This window comes from Gadus chalcogrammus, chromosome 5, assembly GCF_026213295.1.
Source record: "Gadus chalcogrammus isolate NIFS_2021 chromosome 5, NIFS_Gcha_1.0, whole genome shotgun sequence".
NCBI lineage: Eukaryota > Metazoa > Chordata > Actinopteri > Gadiformes > Gadidae > Gadus > Gadus chalcogrammus.
In genome coordinates this window covers 13,081,501-13,098,795 of record NC_079416.1, presented here as the reverse complement: position 1 = coordinate 13,098,795, position 17,295 = coordinate 13,081,501, and the positions used below count along the sequence as shown (strand labels likewise).

The following is a 17,295-nucleotide window of genomic DNA, read 5'->3' as shown; positions in this document are numbered from 1 at the left end:
AAGTGAGGTGGTTGAGGAAATGAACATACTTTTTAAATAATACAAATAGACTCATAAGAGGCGACCAAAATCATTGAATATTGATTGTAATGAATATTTTTTTAATGACATTAAATGTAATCATACTTTCGTTGAATTTAGTCTATATAAGAGTTTTAGTCGTATTGCTCCAAACGCCACCCCCTTCTAAAGTCCAGAACAACTAAATGGTACGGCCCACCCGCTCCTCGCTGTTTTTGTGTTCTCTTCCGAGGCGGAGAGATCCGCCAAGTTGCGTTTTAGCAAGTCGCCGATGTGGTGACCTACGCTGTAATTCTGTCCTCTTTAAAACTAAAAGAAAACGTGAAAAATTAAAATTGACCTCGACGTAGCTCGGTGTAAAACAGAAATGAGTGATTATCTGATTTATGAATCATTTAGCTCTTTCTGAAAGCCAACACGCAGTGTTTGAGCGGAGAGGAATCACACCGTAAACCAGGAGCCTCATGTTTTCCACCGGCCAAGAGGAGACCTGCGCCCCGTCCAAAGACCCTGTCAAGTACGGGGAGCTGGTGGTCCTGGGGTAAGTGAAGTTTAAGTAATAGTCATATCGAGATTCACACGTTACTTCGGTACTTTCCGGCGATCACAGCGCTGGTAAACAAAGGCTGGTCGGAGATCTGGAAGTTTTACGGTAGGCCACATGGAGGGTTTCTTTCAAATTAAACGCAAGTTTTATGATGTACGCCGCCTTACTGGTCCTATACCGGTCGTCGTTTACAAAGATATGGTTATACTGGGAAAACCCACCAACAAAAAGTCCTTCTGATTAATAGAATAGATTAACGCTCATGTTAATCAAAAAGGTAACACGTGTATGTTTGGATCTCAACTTGACTATGAGGGTTTTGGTTATTTCATTACTCTGGAGAGAAGACAACGTCCACTAGCCACTAGTTGTCGGGCGGTTGCAACACGTTTATAACCGTTGTATGTGGAAATAGTGTCCACCAACCTCTCACGACATGGCGTACCTCCCCACCATACTGGGTCCGTGAAGTTGAGGAATTCGGAAGTGGCGATGAACCCCCTCCCCCAGACCTGGAGTTTTCTCAGGGGCTTCTGGAGCCCAGAAGCGTCTCCGTGCAACACGTCGCCCCGTAACTCAACCTCAGCACGTCTCCCCGTACCTCTACACGTCTCCCCGTACCTCAACCTCTACACGTCTCCCCGTACCTCAACCTCTACACGTCTCCCCGTACCTCAACCTCTAGACGTCGCCCCGTACCTCAATCTCAACACATTGCCCCGTACCTCAACACATCTCACCTTACCTCAACACATCGCCCTGTACCTCAACACATCTCACCGTACCTCAACCTGAACACATCTCACCGCCTCAACCTCAACACATCTCACTGTACCTCATCCTCAACACATCGCCCTGCAACTCAACACAAACACCCTTGTTGCTTTTCAGGCTGTCTGTAGAGGCATATGAGACTCAGGGGAACGGTTCAGATTGTATTGTGCACTGTGTCTAAATTGCACAGCACTGATGTATGTGTCAATGTTTGGGTCCATTTTCAGATGTGGCTGAATTACAAACCTAGCAGGTATTCTGTTATGTATACAATTTTTCAGTTTAATATCATTACCTCCTATGGGGTTGAATATTGTTTATAAGAGGCTTGATCACAATAAAGGATCCTAAACAATGACATGACATGATAGTTGCTTTCTTGCACATGTATTTGTGAATGTGTGTCATTCATTACCTTGCAACAATCACAATCTTTGTTTTAGCTAGGTACTCTCTGGATTCCCTCTAATACAAGTATAGCTTATCTTCTAATGTCATTGACGGTATCAGCCAACATATCTGAGATCAGCTTCCAATGCAAACATACGGCAAGATCTATAATGTTTGTTTTGGGTCTAAGCATACATTTGAATTACAATTACCTCCTCATTATCCACCCAACCACACCCACCCAAAACACAAAGGGCCACAGTCACACTCACTGCTCATTGAAGAGGCCAAAAGTGCTGAGTGCTCATTTTAAAAGACTGGCAGTGTGTGGCGTGTTGAAAGTTGATCGTTTCACCCTGTCTTTGTCGCAGGGACAAGACAAAGCGTGTGTGCTTTGATCCAGAGCGACGGGTGTAAATCGTTTTCGTGACCTCACATCCTCTGGACAACACCGATGCTAGACGAGATAGCCCACAGCATCACGGAAACAAAGCCTGTTTGAGTAGCCCCCCCTCTCCGCCACTCGTTTCCATGGCTGAAGGTAGCTTTTGTGCTCACACGGCTGACTCCCTGGCTCTGCCTGGCAGCCTCGGCTCCGGCGCTGCCCACTGCGCGGGCCGGTAGTGTGGGTACACTGGGGAATGAAAGGCTACCCTCTCCTTAGCTCCCTCTGTGCTTTGTGCCGGAGAGACTGATCCCATTGATTGAACTCTGTACACTCCTCCTTTCAGAAGAAGCGTTGGCTAGGGGAGGTGTATAGGCTCGATGAGGGCACATCTCTGGTACAAGTTGTTCCAGACAGATGGCGTGCAGTTAGCCGTAGCTTTTATGTTCTAGGCTGCACTCTAATGGTCACTTAATGGGTCCTGCGTCCATCACAGACACAGACCAATGTTGTCTGTTGATAAATATGATGTGAATGAATCATCTTCACCTTTATTGGGGATGAGCTCCACTGACAATCTTTGCGGTAATTGAAGTGAGTAGCTGGCCCCACTTAAATTGAGCTCCAGAAGCACTTTGATGTAAAGCACTGGTGTCTGGATCATGTGATGTCTCACAAATCAGTTGAGACTACAAGAGAATACTTCATAGATTCAATGTGAAGGTGTTGCCAGCATCAATTCATGTCAGGGCACAGTATAGTTTTTATTTTGTACTGTTAACCAGTGGTTGCTGTTAGCGACAATAGACCATGTTTAGTGTTGAAAGACATTTAATTTCAAAATTGATCCTGTTTTAAGTACTTTGACAGTTTGGGCTCCGACACGTTCAGTAGGGTGACATAATGAAAGCCATAAAGCTGCATCGCATATCAGGCGATGGTTGGAGTAACTTGCTAGTCAAGTTTGTCGACTTCCAACATGCGTTGTTACTGCTATGTATTGTCTGCGTTTAAAATGAGAATGCAGATGGACATCTTAGTAGGAAGTACAGTATTATGAGGAAGTTGTCTTACTCCCAGACTTTTTTTGTTTTAGAAATAGGTTGGAGCATATGGTTAGCTACACTCAAAAGAAACCTCTGGCCGGTCGTAGTGTCACAACGGTCTTGTTTTGTTTTGTTTGATGACCTCACCTATTGAGTTATATTATTCAGGTTGTTACGCAGATATAATGAATGCCTACCTTCTGCTTGCCTAATGTATGATTTGAAGCGGTGGGGCTGTTGTCTGTGTAGACAGACAGGGAGGGGATATGGTGCTCCTCTGTAGTCCTTAATCCCCTCTGCAGAGTATCAGAAGATAAACCCCGCCAACTGTCTGGATGGGGTCACCGACTCACCCGGTAATGGTATTACAATTAATGGGAGCGCAGCACTGAACACTCGCCGGGCTACACTAGCATGGTGGCAGTCAGGGGTTACCTGTCTGGAGAGAATTATAATAGAAGGCATTAGTGTTGTGTCTGCGTACTCCCAGCCAGGTTTACTGTCATGGGCAGAATCTCATGCGTCCACAGTGAGTGCACTCATGTTGGATTGGCTATAGTTTAAACGGGGACAATTCAGTTTCACCTTGATAATGCATTTTAATAAAGTGAGGTCATCAACTTGTCTTGATAGCCATTAGGGTAAGATATTATTGTTTCTACAGTAATAGTTGTAATGAGAAGAAATGCCCTCCAAGGTAGGCCAACTCAATGTGCTTTGTAGATTGAAATGGGAAAATATGTGTAGGCCGTAATGCAAATATGTCCAACATAGTTAAGTAGAGTCAGCAGGAAAATATTTCATTATTGGTCAGAGCCTTTTTCTTTTTTTCTAAGGACAAGGGTTTTCCAACGAATAATGTCTCATTCATGTTCAGCTTGTTTGGAGAAGCTATGACTAGCCTTTGGACTGCCCTATATTTGGTTGCACTGTGTATCATGATGTCTTCTCTATGGTCCTGCTTCGGGCCCTGTCTGATCAGCCTCTCGGTGGGGGGCTTGTCATACAGGCCAGATCTGTGCTCTATGCTGACTGGGACCATGTGTTTCCCCGCCTGCCCGGTCGTGTGGAGACGGGGGACAGGTGGCCAAGAGAGAAGGAGAGGGGGGGAGGGAGAGGGAGGAGGTCGTGGGTCTCCTCCACTGTTGAGGTTCTGTTGAGAATACTAGGAGCCAATTTGGATCAAGCAGCGCTCTCCTGTTTGTTTATGTTCCCAGTGAAGGAGCAGAAGCTCTTAAGGCCCATGTTTACCGGCCGTCTCAGTTTTTACTCTGGATACAAACTTTGTCTCTGCTTCTATGCTCCTGTGGTCCTGCGTGTGTGTGTGTGTGTGTGTGTGTGTGTGTGTTTGACAGAAGGACTGTGTGTTGGACGGGGAGCGGTGCCTGGGGTGTCCCAGCTGTAGTAGGCAGCTGGTGGTTGGGGGGGAGAGGGACCCAGCCCCGCCGGAAGGTGCCTCTCCTTCGGGGCAGAGCGAGAGGCAGACGGGAGCGGTGGGATAGGTTGGGGCAGGAATCAAATGGAAGCCTGTGTTAAAGTGCTCCCGGATCAGGGCTTGGTTCTCTTGGAAATGAGTCATTGAAGTTTCCCACGATCCCCTGTAAAAGCAACCAGGCGCTGTGTTTTTGAGTGGGTGCTCCACCCAGACTGGGTAGCTCAGCAGTGGTTGGCAGAACCTGTAGTTCCTCCTGGAATGGCCTCCGGGGCCTCCCGGAGCCCAAGGGACATGTCGTTTTATTCAGAAAGGGCTTATCACATTAAGCTGCAGCGTGTGTTATGCAATGTGATGCTTAGATTGTAAATGGGGTGGATCTGTCGAGGGGCAACGGGTGGCAAATCTTCTCCCAAATGCGGGCCATCATTTCTGTTTTCTTGTGCTTTAAGTTCTTTAGCCTGGAGTCAAATCAGTGTTACAAGAGAAAGAAAAGCATAATGACCCGGCCATAATTCTCTCTCCCTCTGTCTCTCTGTCTCCGTGTGTGTGTGTGTGTGTGTGTCTGTGTGTGTGTCTGTGTGTGTGTCAGGTACAATGGGTCTCTGCCAAACGGAGATCGAGGTCGGAGGAAAAGCAGATTTGCTCTCTACCGGAGGACCAAGGCCAACGGGGTTAAGCCTAGCACCGTGCACATCCTCAACACGCCACAGGCTAGCAAGGTAAAGCACTGTGCACGTCATCAACACGTGGCAGTCGTGCACTGTTTTAGTGCTGGTTGATTACTTATTAACATGACTAAATATGAGCATATGAGACTAATTTGTCTTTCCCATATGAAACATAGTTGCAGACGCCAATTCAGATTAAATTAAACCTCCCTTTACCAATAACTAGGTACTATGTCAATTTCTACCAGGTAGAAATATGGGTGGCACACACCTAAGCCCGGCCATTAATTTGGAATGGCTTTAGCAATGGGTAAAGTCCAAAAGCACAATGGTTTATGAAGCAGGACAAAGGGCATTAACAAATGCATAAAGGTTTGTACGAATGGCTGTGAGTACTTGTAGGGTGGTGCTCGTGATCCCGGCTCAGTCGGCTCTGTGGAGGGAGCCCGCCCCTGTTTGTTTTACTGGGTGTTCAGCAGAAAGAAGGCTGTCCTGAACAACACGTCTGTCTCCGTGCATTCCATCCTCTGGTTTCCTAGCAGAAGGCTCCAAACAGAGCCTGCAGGCTCACTGGTGCAGCCCTCTTTAGAGGCCTGTGTTTCACACTGGAGCGCTGTGAGCTGCTGTCCTTCAGGTTTTACACCCAGCCTCTGGCTCCTCTTGAGCCATCAACGTTGACGTCTACGTCACCTTAAGTGTTGCGACTTGTTTAGAGTGAACACATAACCTCTCTGTAGGGCTGTTGCATCACAATGTTCACCACGCAATGACGGCCTCCATTTTGGAAGCATGGCAGCATGGGCCTGTCTGTTTTTGTGTCGGTAGTAACAGTGTTTTGGGCTTTTCTTGGTCACTTATCGTGAAATAAAATGTTCATGATCGGATGAACGGCCACAGCCTTTCTCGTATGAGACTTGGTAAACAACGTGTTTTCGGTATATTTACATTGCTTTAGGGTTTCACAGTAGTACGACTCTCTTGAGTCGTTTGTGGCCAACAAAAAGCCCTACACTGTCTACACAGCGCTTATATTAGAAAAGTAAGTCAAAGGCCGAGCAGCCAGCGACCCCGACTGAACAGGTTCTCCCTCCCCAGCTCCGACGAAGCGAGAAAACCAGAGCGGCGCTGTGGCCTAACGCTGACAAGGCAACCCCACAACCGGCACCGCAGCACCACTGCTGCACCAGCAGTAGATCGCAAGAAGCAGCAACGTGTGTGTTTGTCACTGGCAGCGACGGTGATGATGACCCACTTTGTCTCCGTCGGCCTCCCCTCGCCACATGTGACAGAGAGAGAGAGGGAGAGAGAGAGGGAGAGCGAGGCTGGATTATTACAGCTGGGGGGGGGGGGGGGGGCGTGTGGAAAATAGCTGGTTTGGCCTACACACACTCGCACGCACACAACTGTTGAGTTTGAGTTGTGACGATAGCGCAGCGTGTGTTGATGGAGAGCCCCGGCCCGTTTATGGTCACTGTCGTAGGAGTGCTACTTCACAGGAACATAATGCTCTCCTCGCCACCCATTCCAGGAATTCCTGCCTGGGAGCTTTTGTGCTGCAGCCAGTGAAATGATTAAACAATACGCTGGATGAAGACCTCCTTTACAGGGCTTTTTAAGTGCGCCAAAGAGGCCTTCTGAGTGTGTAGGAGTGCCGAGCAACTCTTAATACACTATGAGCTGTACATAGGAGTGACACCACCGCTTGATAGCTTTCGTCTCGAGCTCATCTGTGACAGTAACATTACCTGGTTCCTGTTCTGATCGTAACCTAAATTAAGGTACTAAGCAAACTACAGGGCTGGCCACGATGTGCGTGGATCTCCGCCCAATTCGAGATGAGGAGGTATGGAGATGGAAGTATTGTCTCGCTCTCTCTACGTTCTGCATTTCTGCCCTAGATTGCATTCTAGAGCAGTTGAACGAGTTCCCGTTGATCACCCCTCTGAACCCTGGTTGCTCTGGTATCAAGGGGCCGAAGAAACAACCCTAGCAGTCACAGGATTTCCTCCTGATTTCACCACCGCACACAACAATGAACAGAGCGCTGCGTTGTTGTCGTTACCGTTGCTGTAGCTGCTGATGAAGTGCTCCGGCGCCTCTCTGGGAATTAATGGCTGCCTCCGTGTGGCCCGTGATGAAGATGCACTATGACTAATTTGTTCTCTCTCTCTCCCCTTTTTTTTTTTTTTTTAATCAGGCTGTGAACTGCAAAGGCCAGCACAGTATCTCTTACACGCTGTCTCGGAACCAGACCGTGGTGGTGGAGTACTGCCACGACAAAGACACAGACATGTTCCAGGTAAACCGCCATGTTCAGAGGATCTCTGGATTATTAGAACGGTTTTTTGATAAGCGCACACAAATGTATACGTGCGTTAACATTTACATTCACGCTTTTATCCAAAGCGACTTACAATCAATTGTTTTGTCAGAAAAAGGAGAAACAACAATATATCGCTGCCAGCACAGTGAGGATGTTCATAGAACCAAGTGCAGTCACTAACAATCGCTAGGTTAACCCATTCCCGGTATGCAACAATGATAGCTATGTTGAGATACTACACAATGCTGAATACAATTTTAAGTACATACAATATGCATGTGGAAGGGGTTTGGGGTGTGTAAGGGAGATAGTGTCTCGAGTGTAGGTGAACTCTGAACAATTTAGTCTTGAATGTGTATGTACATGTGTGACGCATATCGATGTATATAGATCTTCCTATCTGTACGTGTTCGTCCAGTCTCACAAGCCGGTCTGGTAAGCTTTCTATCTCAACGTTGTGGCCCCTAGCTCCTGGCGCGAAGCGTTCATGTTCCCAGTGGAACATGTCAACAGCTCCAACCCCGCGGCATTAATCTAGACGTGAAACAACGACGCCAGGGTGAGGTTTGCTCAGCGCACACGCGCGTGCACCGAAGCCTCTCTCCGTATGGCGTCCGTGGGTCTCTGAGCCGCGCTGAGTCAACATGCATGTAGACACAAGTGGACAGGACGGGCGGCACGGAAAACAAATGAGGGAAAAACACTCGCAGAGACGTCAGAGCGGAGGACAATACACATGAGGAAGTGGATGGTGGAGAGGGGTGTTTTTTTGCGTTGGTTTGCTGAGCAAGACCATTTTAGGGATGGATTGTTAAGAATTATATATTTGTTCTGGAACTGAAGCGCTATCTCTTGGGATCGAGTGAAGCATTTTAAATAAAAGTAACGTGGTAGAGGAGGGGCGTCCTGTATTTGTTTCACTGCTTCCTCCAGAGACTAATAATTTAATAATCACTATAATTAGCCACTTGAATTCCATCCAAGACGCTCATCCAAGCTCGACTGTCTACCTACCCCCTCCCCCCCACTATATTTTCCCCTCACCATCGCACTCTCTCTCTCTCCTCTCTCTCTTTCCCTTCCCCTCTCCTCTCTCTTACCCCTCTCCCTCATCTCTCCCCCCTGCCCTGCAGATCGGCCGCTCCACGGAGAGCCCCATCGACTTCGTGGTGACGGACACGGTGTCGGGGGCCCAGGAGGGCGAGGACACGCCCATCACCCAGAGCACCATCTCCCGCTTCGCCTGCCGCGTGGTCTGCCAGCGCGGCCCGCCCTTCACCGCCCGCATCTACGCCGCCGGCTTCGACTCCTCCAAGAACATCTTCCTGGGGGTGAGCGTGAGTCTGGCCTCTACGCTTACCCCCCCCCCCACGCACAACGCCTGCTGCCTCGCCCCCTTTTCGCTACGCTACACTAACGCACGCAGCCTGTCAGGGCGCCGTTGTTAAAGGGGCTGTAGGTATGATTTGAGAGCTTTAAAGATAGAGAACTAAGAACAGTCCCTCCCTCTTTCCTTACGTTGAGAAGGGCTGCATTCCACGCACCTGTTGTGACATGCAAGAGGAATTCTCCAAACCAATCAGGGAAGAGATGCCCTGATTGGCTAGGAATGGCCCTGGAGCGGTCTAAAATCCGACAGTCGACTCAAAGCGAATATGCTCACAGCGCCTTTTGTTCGCCGATGGCTGATTGGCGGCTGTGGTGTTTGTAACAAACTACACTTGAATGAAAGCTCTTAAATCTTAACCTACAGCCCCTTTAAGGGGGAACAGGTTCACGCCGGTCAGCCTGTTTTTCTCCTGGCTGGTCAGCCTGCGTTACTCATGGCTGGTCATCCTGCATTAAAGCCCCCCCCCCCTCCTCCGCAGGAGAAAGCCGCCAAGTGGAAGAACCCGGACGGTCACATGGACGGGCTGACGACCAATGGCGTGCTGGTGATGCACCCCAGGGGCGGGTTCACGGAGGAGTCAAAGCCCGGCGTCTGGAGGGAGATCTCGGTGTGCGGCGACGTGTACACGCTGAGAGAGACCCGCTCGGCCCAGACCCGGGGCAAACTGGTTAGCGCACAAACACACACAGACGTATACACACACACAGAGACCAACACACACACACGCGTGCACAAACACACGCGCGTGCGCACACAAACACATACAGACACACAGACACCTACACACAAACACATAGACACGCACACACTGACTCTTCAAATAAGGGGTTGCAGCTAAGACGTGTTTTCATCGTGGCCTTCATCAATCTGTGATTTTATCTGGGCTATTAAAGTGTGTATGACGAGCAGCCAAGAGAAACTTGTTCATGTTATAATCTGAAACCAATTAAAGCAGCCCAATATTTCAGAATAAAGCCATTATCCGCTAGCGGATCAACCTAATTATAAGCAATCCGGTTGAATCGATGGTTCAGCTCGCAGGCGGCATCATGACGCGGCGTTCTGTGTTATGAGTTTATATCTGATGCAACCCTCGCACCAAGCTTCCCTTTAGTATCTCTACAGAAAGCACGCCGGCACCATGTCATCACTGATCCCTCTGGAGATCTGTGGTTCCTGGTTGAACCGCTCATCAGTGCTAGTGTAGATGGTTCTTGGTTGAACAGTTCCTCAGCTCTGGTGTAGACGGCTCTGTGGTTCTTGGTTGACCCGCTCATCATCAGCTCTGGTGTAGACGGCTCTGTGGTTCGTGGTTGACCCGCTCATCATCAGCTCTGGTGTAGACGGACGGCTCTGTGGTTCTTGGTTGAACCGCACAACAGTGCTAGTGTAGATGGTTCTTAGGGCTGTCACTTTTTCCAAAAATGAAATTCGAACGAATTTCGAATGTCCATAATTAATTCGAATACATTCGAATACATTCGACCCCCCCCCCCCCCCATAGAACTATTAAAAAAATAAATAAAAATAAACACGACACGCGAAACACGTTGTCGTGTTTCTTTTTATTTATTGTGGAAATTACGTATACCTACTGAATTCATAACAGCACAGGATAAAAACACATCTTTGATAACACATTTGTAAACACAACAAGAGGAAGCTCCGACACACAAGTGCGGCTGTCTTTTACGCATTAACAATAACTGCTCGGAGCGCGATATGCGGAGCGCATGTCGTCCATGGCACACACAGCCTATATAAACGAACAATCTGTGAGGCCGACCTCCAACACGGCATGCTGCTCTTTTATTCCTTACGGAAAGAAATTATAAGTAGTCTCGCAGCTCTCCGTTACCGCTGCAGCTGCTTCTGTCAGCCGTGCTGTATAAGTCCCCAAACAGGCTGCCCATCGCGCCCAGCGCAGCAGCGGACTTTTCTCCCTGTCGTGTGCGATCAGTGTCGGTCTCCGTTCAATGAGCTCGTGTGAGAGGCTTTCAGTCACGAGAGGTTTCTGGCATGGGAATGTGTACTAACACGTCTCTTCTTTATAGCGCATTTTTACAGTTCGAATGGAGAATTACACTTCGAATTCGAACTTTTCACCCCACCTTCGAACGAATATTCGAACTTCGAATAAAAAGTGACAGCCCTAGCCGCTCATCAATCTTAGTGTAGCTGGTTCTTGGTTCAACCCTTCATAGGCTCTTGTGTAGATGGTTCTTGGTCCCCCCCCCCCCCCCCATAGAACTATTAAAAAAATAAATAAAAATAAACACGACACGCGAAACACGTTGTCGTGTTTCTTTTTATTTATTGTGGAAATTACGTATACCTACTGAATTCATAACAGCACAGGATAAAAACACATCTTTGATAACACATTTGTAAACACAACAAGAGGAAGCTCCGACACACAAGTGCGGCTGTCTTTTACGCATTAACAATAACTGCTCGGAGCGCGATATGCGGAGCGCATGTCGTCCATGGCACACACAGCCTATATAAACGAACAATCTGTGAGGCCGACCTCCAACACGGCATGCTGCTCTTTTTATTCCTTACGGAAAGAAAATTACAAGTAGTCTCGCAGCTCTCCGTTACCGCTGCAGCTGCTTCTGTCAGCCGTGCTGTATAAGTCCCCAAACAGGCTGCCCATCGCGCCCAGCGCAGCAGCGGACTTTTCTCCCTGTCGTGTGCGATCAGTGTCGGTCTCCGTTTCAATGAGCTCGTGTGAGAGGCTTTCAGTCACGAGATGTTTCTGTGCAGGGGAAAGGTGGACTAACCGGGAGAAGCGGGGATCCAGGAGGGCCGCTTTATTGAGGAAAAGCCACTCGCCGCTCTCTTCTTTATAGCGCATTTTTACAGTTCGAATGGAGAATTACACTTCGAATTCGAACTTTTCACCCCACCTTCGAACGAATATTCGAACTTCGAATAAAAAGTGACAGCCCTAGCCGCTCATCAATCTTAGTGTAGCTGGTTCTTGGTTCAACCCTTCATAGGCTCTTGTGTAGATGGTTCTTGGTTCAACCCTTCATAGGCTCTTGTGTAGATGGTTCTTGGTTCAACCCTTCATAGGCTCTTGTGTAGATGGTTCTTGGTTCAACCCTTCATAGGCTCTTGTGTAGATGGTTCTTGGTTCAACCCTTCATAGGCTCTTGTGTAGATGGTTCTTGGTTCAACCCTTCATAGGCTCTTGTGTAGATGGTTCTTGGTTCAACCCTTCGTAGGCTCTTGTGTAGATGGTTCTTGGTTCAACCCTTCATAGGCTCTTGTGTAGCTGGTTCTATGCTTCTCGGTGGAGCCTGACGGCGGTGCCTCTCCCCACAGGTGGAGCACGAGAGCAACGTGCTGCAGGACGGCTCGCTGGTGGACCTGTGCGGGGCCACCCTGCTGTGGCGCACGGCCGACGGCCTCTTCCACACGCCCACGCAGAAGCACCTGGAGGCCCTGCGGCAGGAGATCAACGCGGCGCGGCCCCAGTGCCCCGTGGGCCTCAACACGCTGGCCTTCCCCAGCATGCAGCGGAGCCGCGCGCTCTCCTCCCTGGAGGAGAAGCAGCCCTGGGTCTACCTGGCGTGCGGCCACGTGCACGGCTACCACAACTGGGGCCACCGCTCGGAGCAGGAGCCCAACGCCCAGCGCGAGTGCCCCATGTGCCGCGCGGTGGGCCCCTACGTGCCGCTGTGGCTTGGCTGCGAGCCCGCCTTCTACGTGGACACGGGCGCGCCCACGCACGCCTTCGTGCCGTGCGGACACGTGTGCTCGGAGAAGTCCGTCAAGTACTGGTCGGAGATCCCCCTGCCCCACGGGACGCACGCCTTCCACGCGGCCTGCCCATTCTGCGCCACCCAGCTGGGCCTCTCCCAGGGGTGCGCCAAGCTCATCTTCCAGGGCCCCATCGACTGAGCGCGAGGGCCCCGGCCGTTGGTACCGAGATGCTCCCGGAGTGGCACCATGCTGTGAAGCTGTTCTTATTATACTGCGTTAGGATTTACTTTATTTTGTTCCGTTATTTTTTTGATTCAACAGATTTTAAACCCAGACTTTAGAAAGGAGTGAGATGTTTTTGAAGGTCTTCATGGACCGTGGGTCGGACCCTACGGGGGGTTTCGGAGCCTCCTTTGGGTTCCTTTGCTCCCCCCGGCCTACAGAGAGGTTCGGCCCAGCAGATCAGAGACACCCCCTCACCTCCTGAATGCGTTAAGTGGACACGCCTCTACTCCGAGCCCACGGTGGACTGAGCTCCGGTCGGGTCATGGGAGGTGAACCCTGTTTTACCCTGTGCTCTAACAGAACTGACTCATGCACATGACACAGAGGCAGGTGTGGACGAGGGTCCGGGAGGGGGGGACCCCCGTGGCGGCCGGAGACACGGAGCCAGACAGCTGGACTGTTGGCTGGGAAGGGGGCCAGTCGAGACTGCAGCTTCCCGCGGTCCTAACGACATCCAGACCCTGGCCCCTACCGAGAGGTGATCCTGATCCAGCGAAGGCAACGGACTGCTTTTAATAAAGATGAGGCCGCTTCTGTTGGGAGGGCAGAGATATATTCCAGTGCCTCACATTCGGTTCAACTACGGAAATCGATTTTAGCTTTTTTTCAAGGTGAGGAAAGCTCTCTTGCTTTTGGCAAGGGGAGTGCTAGATTTTGAGAGATTACAGACATGTAAATCAAATGAGTTTCCTTCCATATGTTTTTTTTTTTTTTGTCAGTCAGAAGAGATATTTTACTACACTGAGGCCGTTGTACTGTTTTGTAATGAAAATGTTAATATATTTTTCTCTCGCCTAAGTTTTGAGTGTATATATGTACGTATGTCTATTGCTGTGGGAGTTTGCTAACCCTGCCCTTTGACCTTATAACCCCTGTGGCTGTTTCTAGGATCCAAGTGCCCCCAAAAAGTTAAAAGCCAGCGAAATTCATCCAGCTCACATTACCACCACCACCCAAACCAACACATCAAAACACCAAACACACCCAAACTTTCCAGACCTTACTTCTCCAACCAACACCAAACAAAGCGATCACAAAATCCAAATCTATCTTTTGGTGGTTTGGACAATGAATGTATTTCAATTACATTAACGATCTTACCAACAGTGCTTTATTACAGTATGTCATGAAACCCCTCTCCCAACTGTACCGATGCACATTGTTGATGTCGCCCAGAATGAAGACTCCATCTTGAATGGATAATGCACATGCATCCTCTCTTGGCATGACTCACTAACACTCGCCTGCTCTAGCTTTAGTCTCCAGGGGGGGCATCCAATTACCTTATTGGTTTTTTTTTATGCGATCGATTTCAAGGAGCAAAATCTCAGCAGCACCAAAAGACTATACCAAAACCTAGAAACGGTGTGTTCTCCCCAAGCTAAGAAGCTCCGACCTCTTTGTTGGATACAGAGCGTTGGGCGTAAACGTCATCCTTCATCCAGACGCTGCTACGATGACGCGTTGACGTTAAAGGGCTCCATGGTCGAACTCGCCGGCTCAGCCGATTAAAGATGACGTTCGCAGCAGCTCACCCAATACCAAATATGTTAACCTCCTGCTGTGTGCAATCAAAGTTGGCCAAAGTGCAAATGTATTGGAGCTGGAGAGCGGTCGTACGGTGCCCGTATGCAGAGATCCAGTAGTTTATAGACTAGAATACCGTAATACGGTATTCTGAGATGAAACGAACGCGGGACTAGCAGAGCTATGTTTTGAAGAAGAAAACCTCCACATATGGGTCTTATAAATGTAGACCAATAAAAAAAGATATGATCATCTTAAAGGTGGGCTGCTGAGAATACGAAAAGATACATCATTTGTCTTTCCCATGAAAGGTGGCTCGCAGTGTGTTGCAACCTCTGCCCAGATTGATACCTGCAGAGCGTTCACCAGATGTCCTTTTTATATCTCAACACGAGGCATGCCGGTCAAGGAGGGAAAGTAGCATTCCTCATTCTAACACTTGAGCTAAACAGCACTGCCCGTTGCTGTCGACCCAGCGTTGTTAACAGCTGCACCGTAGCTGCAGTAATAACATTCCTCCTTGGTAAACACGGGTGGGGCCCTCAGTAGACCGCAGGGCTCGTTCTGTGTACCTGCAAGGTTCCTGTGCAGGGACTCTGCACACGGGTCATGGAACAGCCCGATGCATACCTTGCAAAGAATAAAGTTTTTGTTTTTGAAAAAATGAAAAATAAGCGTATCGTGTGGATTGTGTTATTATCACGTCTGTTGAGGTGTGAATGATCAGTTAAAGGCGCCTTCACGGATCCGTTGGTGAAATGCAATTGCCATTGATGAGGAAGCTGTGGGAACGAGGTTAGGGGCGATTTGCAGTACATTTCCCAGTGTCCAATGAGAGGGCTGCTTTCTGTACGGCAACTCTGGGAATTTAGGGCCTAGTAGTTGAACAGTAATCAGCTGTTAAATCACTCATGTTGCACACACATTTCATCATTGTTACTTCCAATCTATTTTTATTTTAAAATATTGATAACTCTTTAGAACAGCATTTGTTTGAGATAAGGGAGGGAGTCTCTTGATGTTTATTTTAGTGATGGCTACATGGTATGCCTTATCAACCTCATTTTCATTCAGTACCGCATCAGCAACATTTATCTTTTATATGGTGTGTTGATGTAGTTTTGATCTTCGGCCACAGGAGGGCAGTATTTAATCATCAATGGAGACATTGGCCCGCCTCGTTAGGGTCTTTGGGCTATCAACCACCAGCTGCCGATATATAAAACCGAACACGGTTGTTAAATCTAAAAGACATAATTGGGAAGACTTCAATGACACATTGTCACAAATTGAATTAAGCCTAACTGAATTAACATGCTCATAAATGTCTCACAATCAGCCTTATTGCAAGAACTCACAATAATACACTATTGTAGTGAGCCAATTTAAGTGTCAGTGCAGAGTTTTGCAAAAGTTTGGAGATGTAATTTTCTTAATTGCTCTTTTCGCTTTCGAGCAGCCTATTGGTGTAGTTATTTTTGCTGCATATGCCTTTATATATTGGCGCTGGTTTTGTTGAATCATTAACCATAACCTAAAACATTGTTTCTTAAACATGATCCTTCTTGTGTAGCCTATTTGAAGCCGCTGTTTTTTTTTTTAAAAACCCGCTCGTTCTTTTCATGATATCCTATTACAAGGTTGTAACCACATTTATTCTATAAAAAGTAATTACCCTATGAAAGACATGAACACAAAATGGGCACATATGTGTGCAATGCATTTAGTCTTTGTTTTAATATCTATGGCGGCGATGTTTCCATCATTCATGAGGCTTCTCTAAACTGAGGACATATAAAAAGGATTTAAATACTAACATGACAGTCGGGCATCGGAGGGGGGGGGAGGAGCAGCGGGGGGCTACGCTTCCCAATTAACATTTCTGCGGTGCGTGGAGATGGGTTCATGTGCCTGCACATTAGTCCGTGTTTCTGAATGACAGAGGAGACACTGAAGGTGACAGCATGCTAATTTGGTGATTGCTGGTTGGCTCTGCGTTCCTAAGCAGGGCATGGGGATGCAAAATGTCAAATTCTACAACACACACGTTTTCCTGGCCCCCCGGAGCCAGCCCGCTGAAATGAGGAAGAACGAAGAAGTGACCGACGCGATATGTTGGAACAACCGACAACCAATGATGCCCCAATGATGGGGCCATCAATCAGCGAGTAATCAGCTGTAATGATGGTAACTTGAGTTCTAATAGCACACATCTTCACTTTATATGCCAACCATTGGATGCTGGGCAAGTTCTCATTCGCAACCGTTAACTTACAAAACAAGCTTTCTGTCAGTTCCAGCGCCGCTTTGGTTTCTGTGAGGGGTTTACTGCCACATTGTTGAAGCTTCTCTGTCTGACATTCATCAAGGCCGTGCTGCAAACGAGCAGGAGAGAGAGGAAGGGGAGGGAAAAAAACAGACGAGTGTGCGATTTTCAGGCTCATGACAGCCGCAGACTGGATGCCAACACAAGACCCATCCAGGGAGATCAAAGCTACATGCAAATGGAAAGAATAATGGGAAAAGGAAACGGAAAGATATACTAAACTGTCCTTTTAGTTTTGATGGCCAGAGAAACCGCTCCGTTTTTTGGTTTCATCAAAAGCCAGTCAGCAGTTAATGTGTGTTGACACTCGACATATGGCAGACAAATCTCAAGAGGGAAAAAACAGTCCCTCAGAAGTCTCTGCCTTTACTATAAGTTTGTTTTCAAAAAACCCCTCCTTAACTTTGCATTGAAACAGAAATCTGAGCAGGGCACATCTCCTTTCAGGTCCTCTGAGGAGGGTC

The 17,295-nt window shown here is 48.2% G+C and overlaps 1 protein-coding gene across 2 annotated transcripts; it reads left to right on the top strand.

Moving 5' to 3' along the window:
* Positions 1-224: 224 nt before the first annotated feature.
* Positions 225-16,242, top strand: peli2 (pellino E3 ubiquitin protein ligase family member 2). Of its 2 annotated transcripts, none has more exons than XM_056590295.1 (6): positions 225-562; positions 5,188-5,317; positions 7,464-7,565; positions 8,723-8,926; positions 9,458-9,646; positions 12,313-16,241. In XM_056590295.1, exons 1-6 carry the CDS (start codon positions 486-488, stop codon positions 12,889-12,891), a joined length of 1,281 nt encoding a protein of 426 aa, XP_056446270.1. In that variant the 5' UTR covers positions 225-485; the 3' UTR covers positions 12,892-16,241. The 2 variants fall into 2 exon arrangements, with proteins under 2 accessions (XP_056446270.1, XP_056446272.1); XM_056590297.1 differs by having other exon boundaries at positions 481-562; positions 8,723-8,920; positions 12,313-16,242.
* Positions 16,243-17,295: the final 1,053 nt, after the last annotated feature.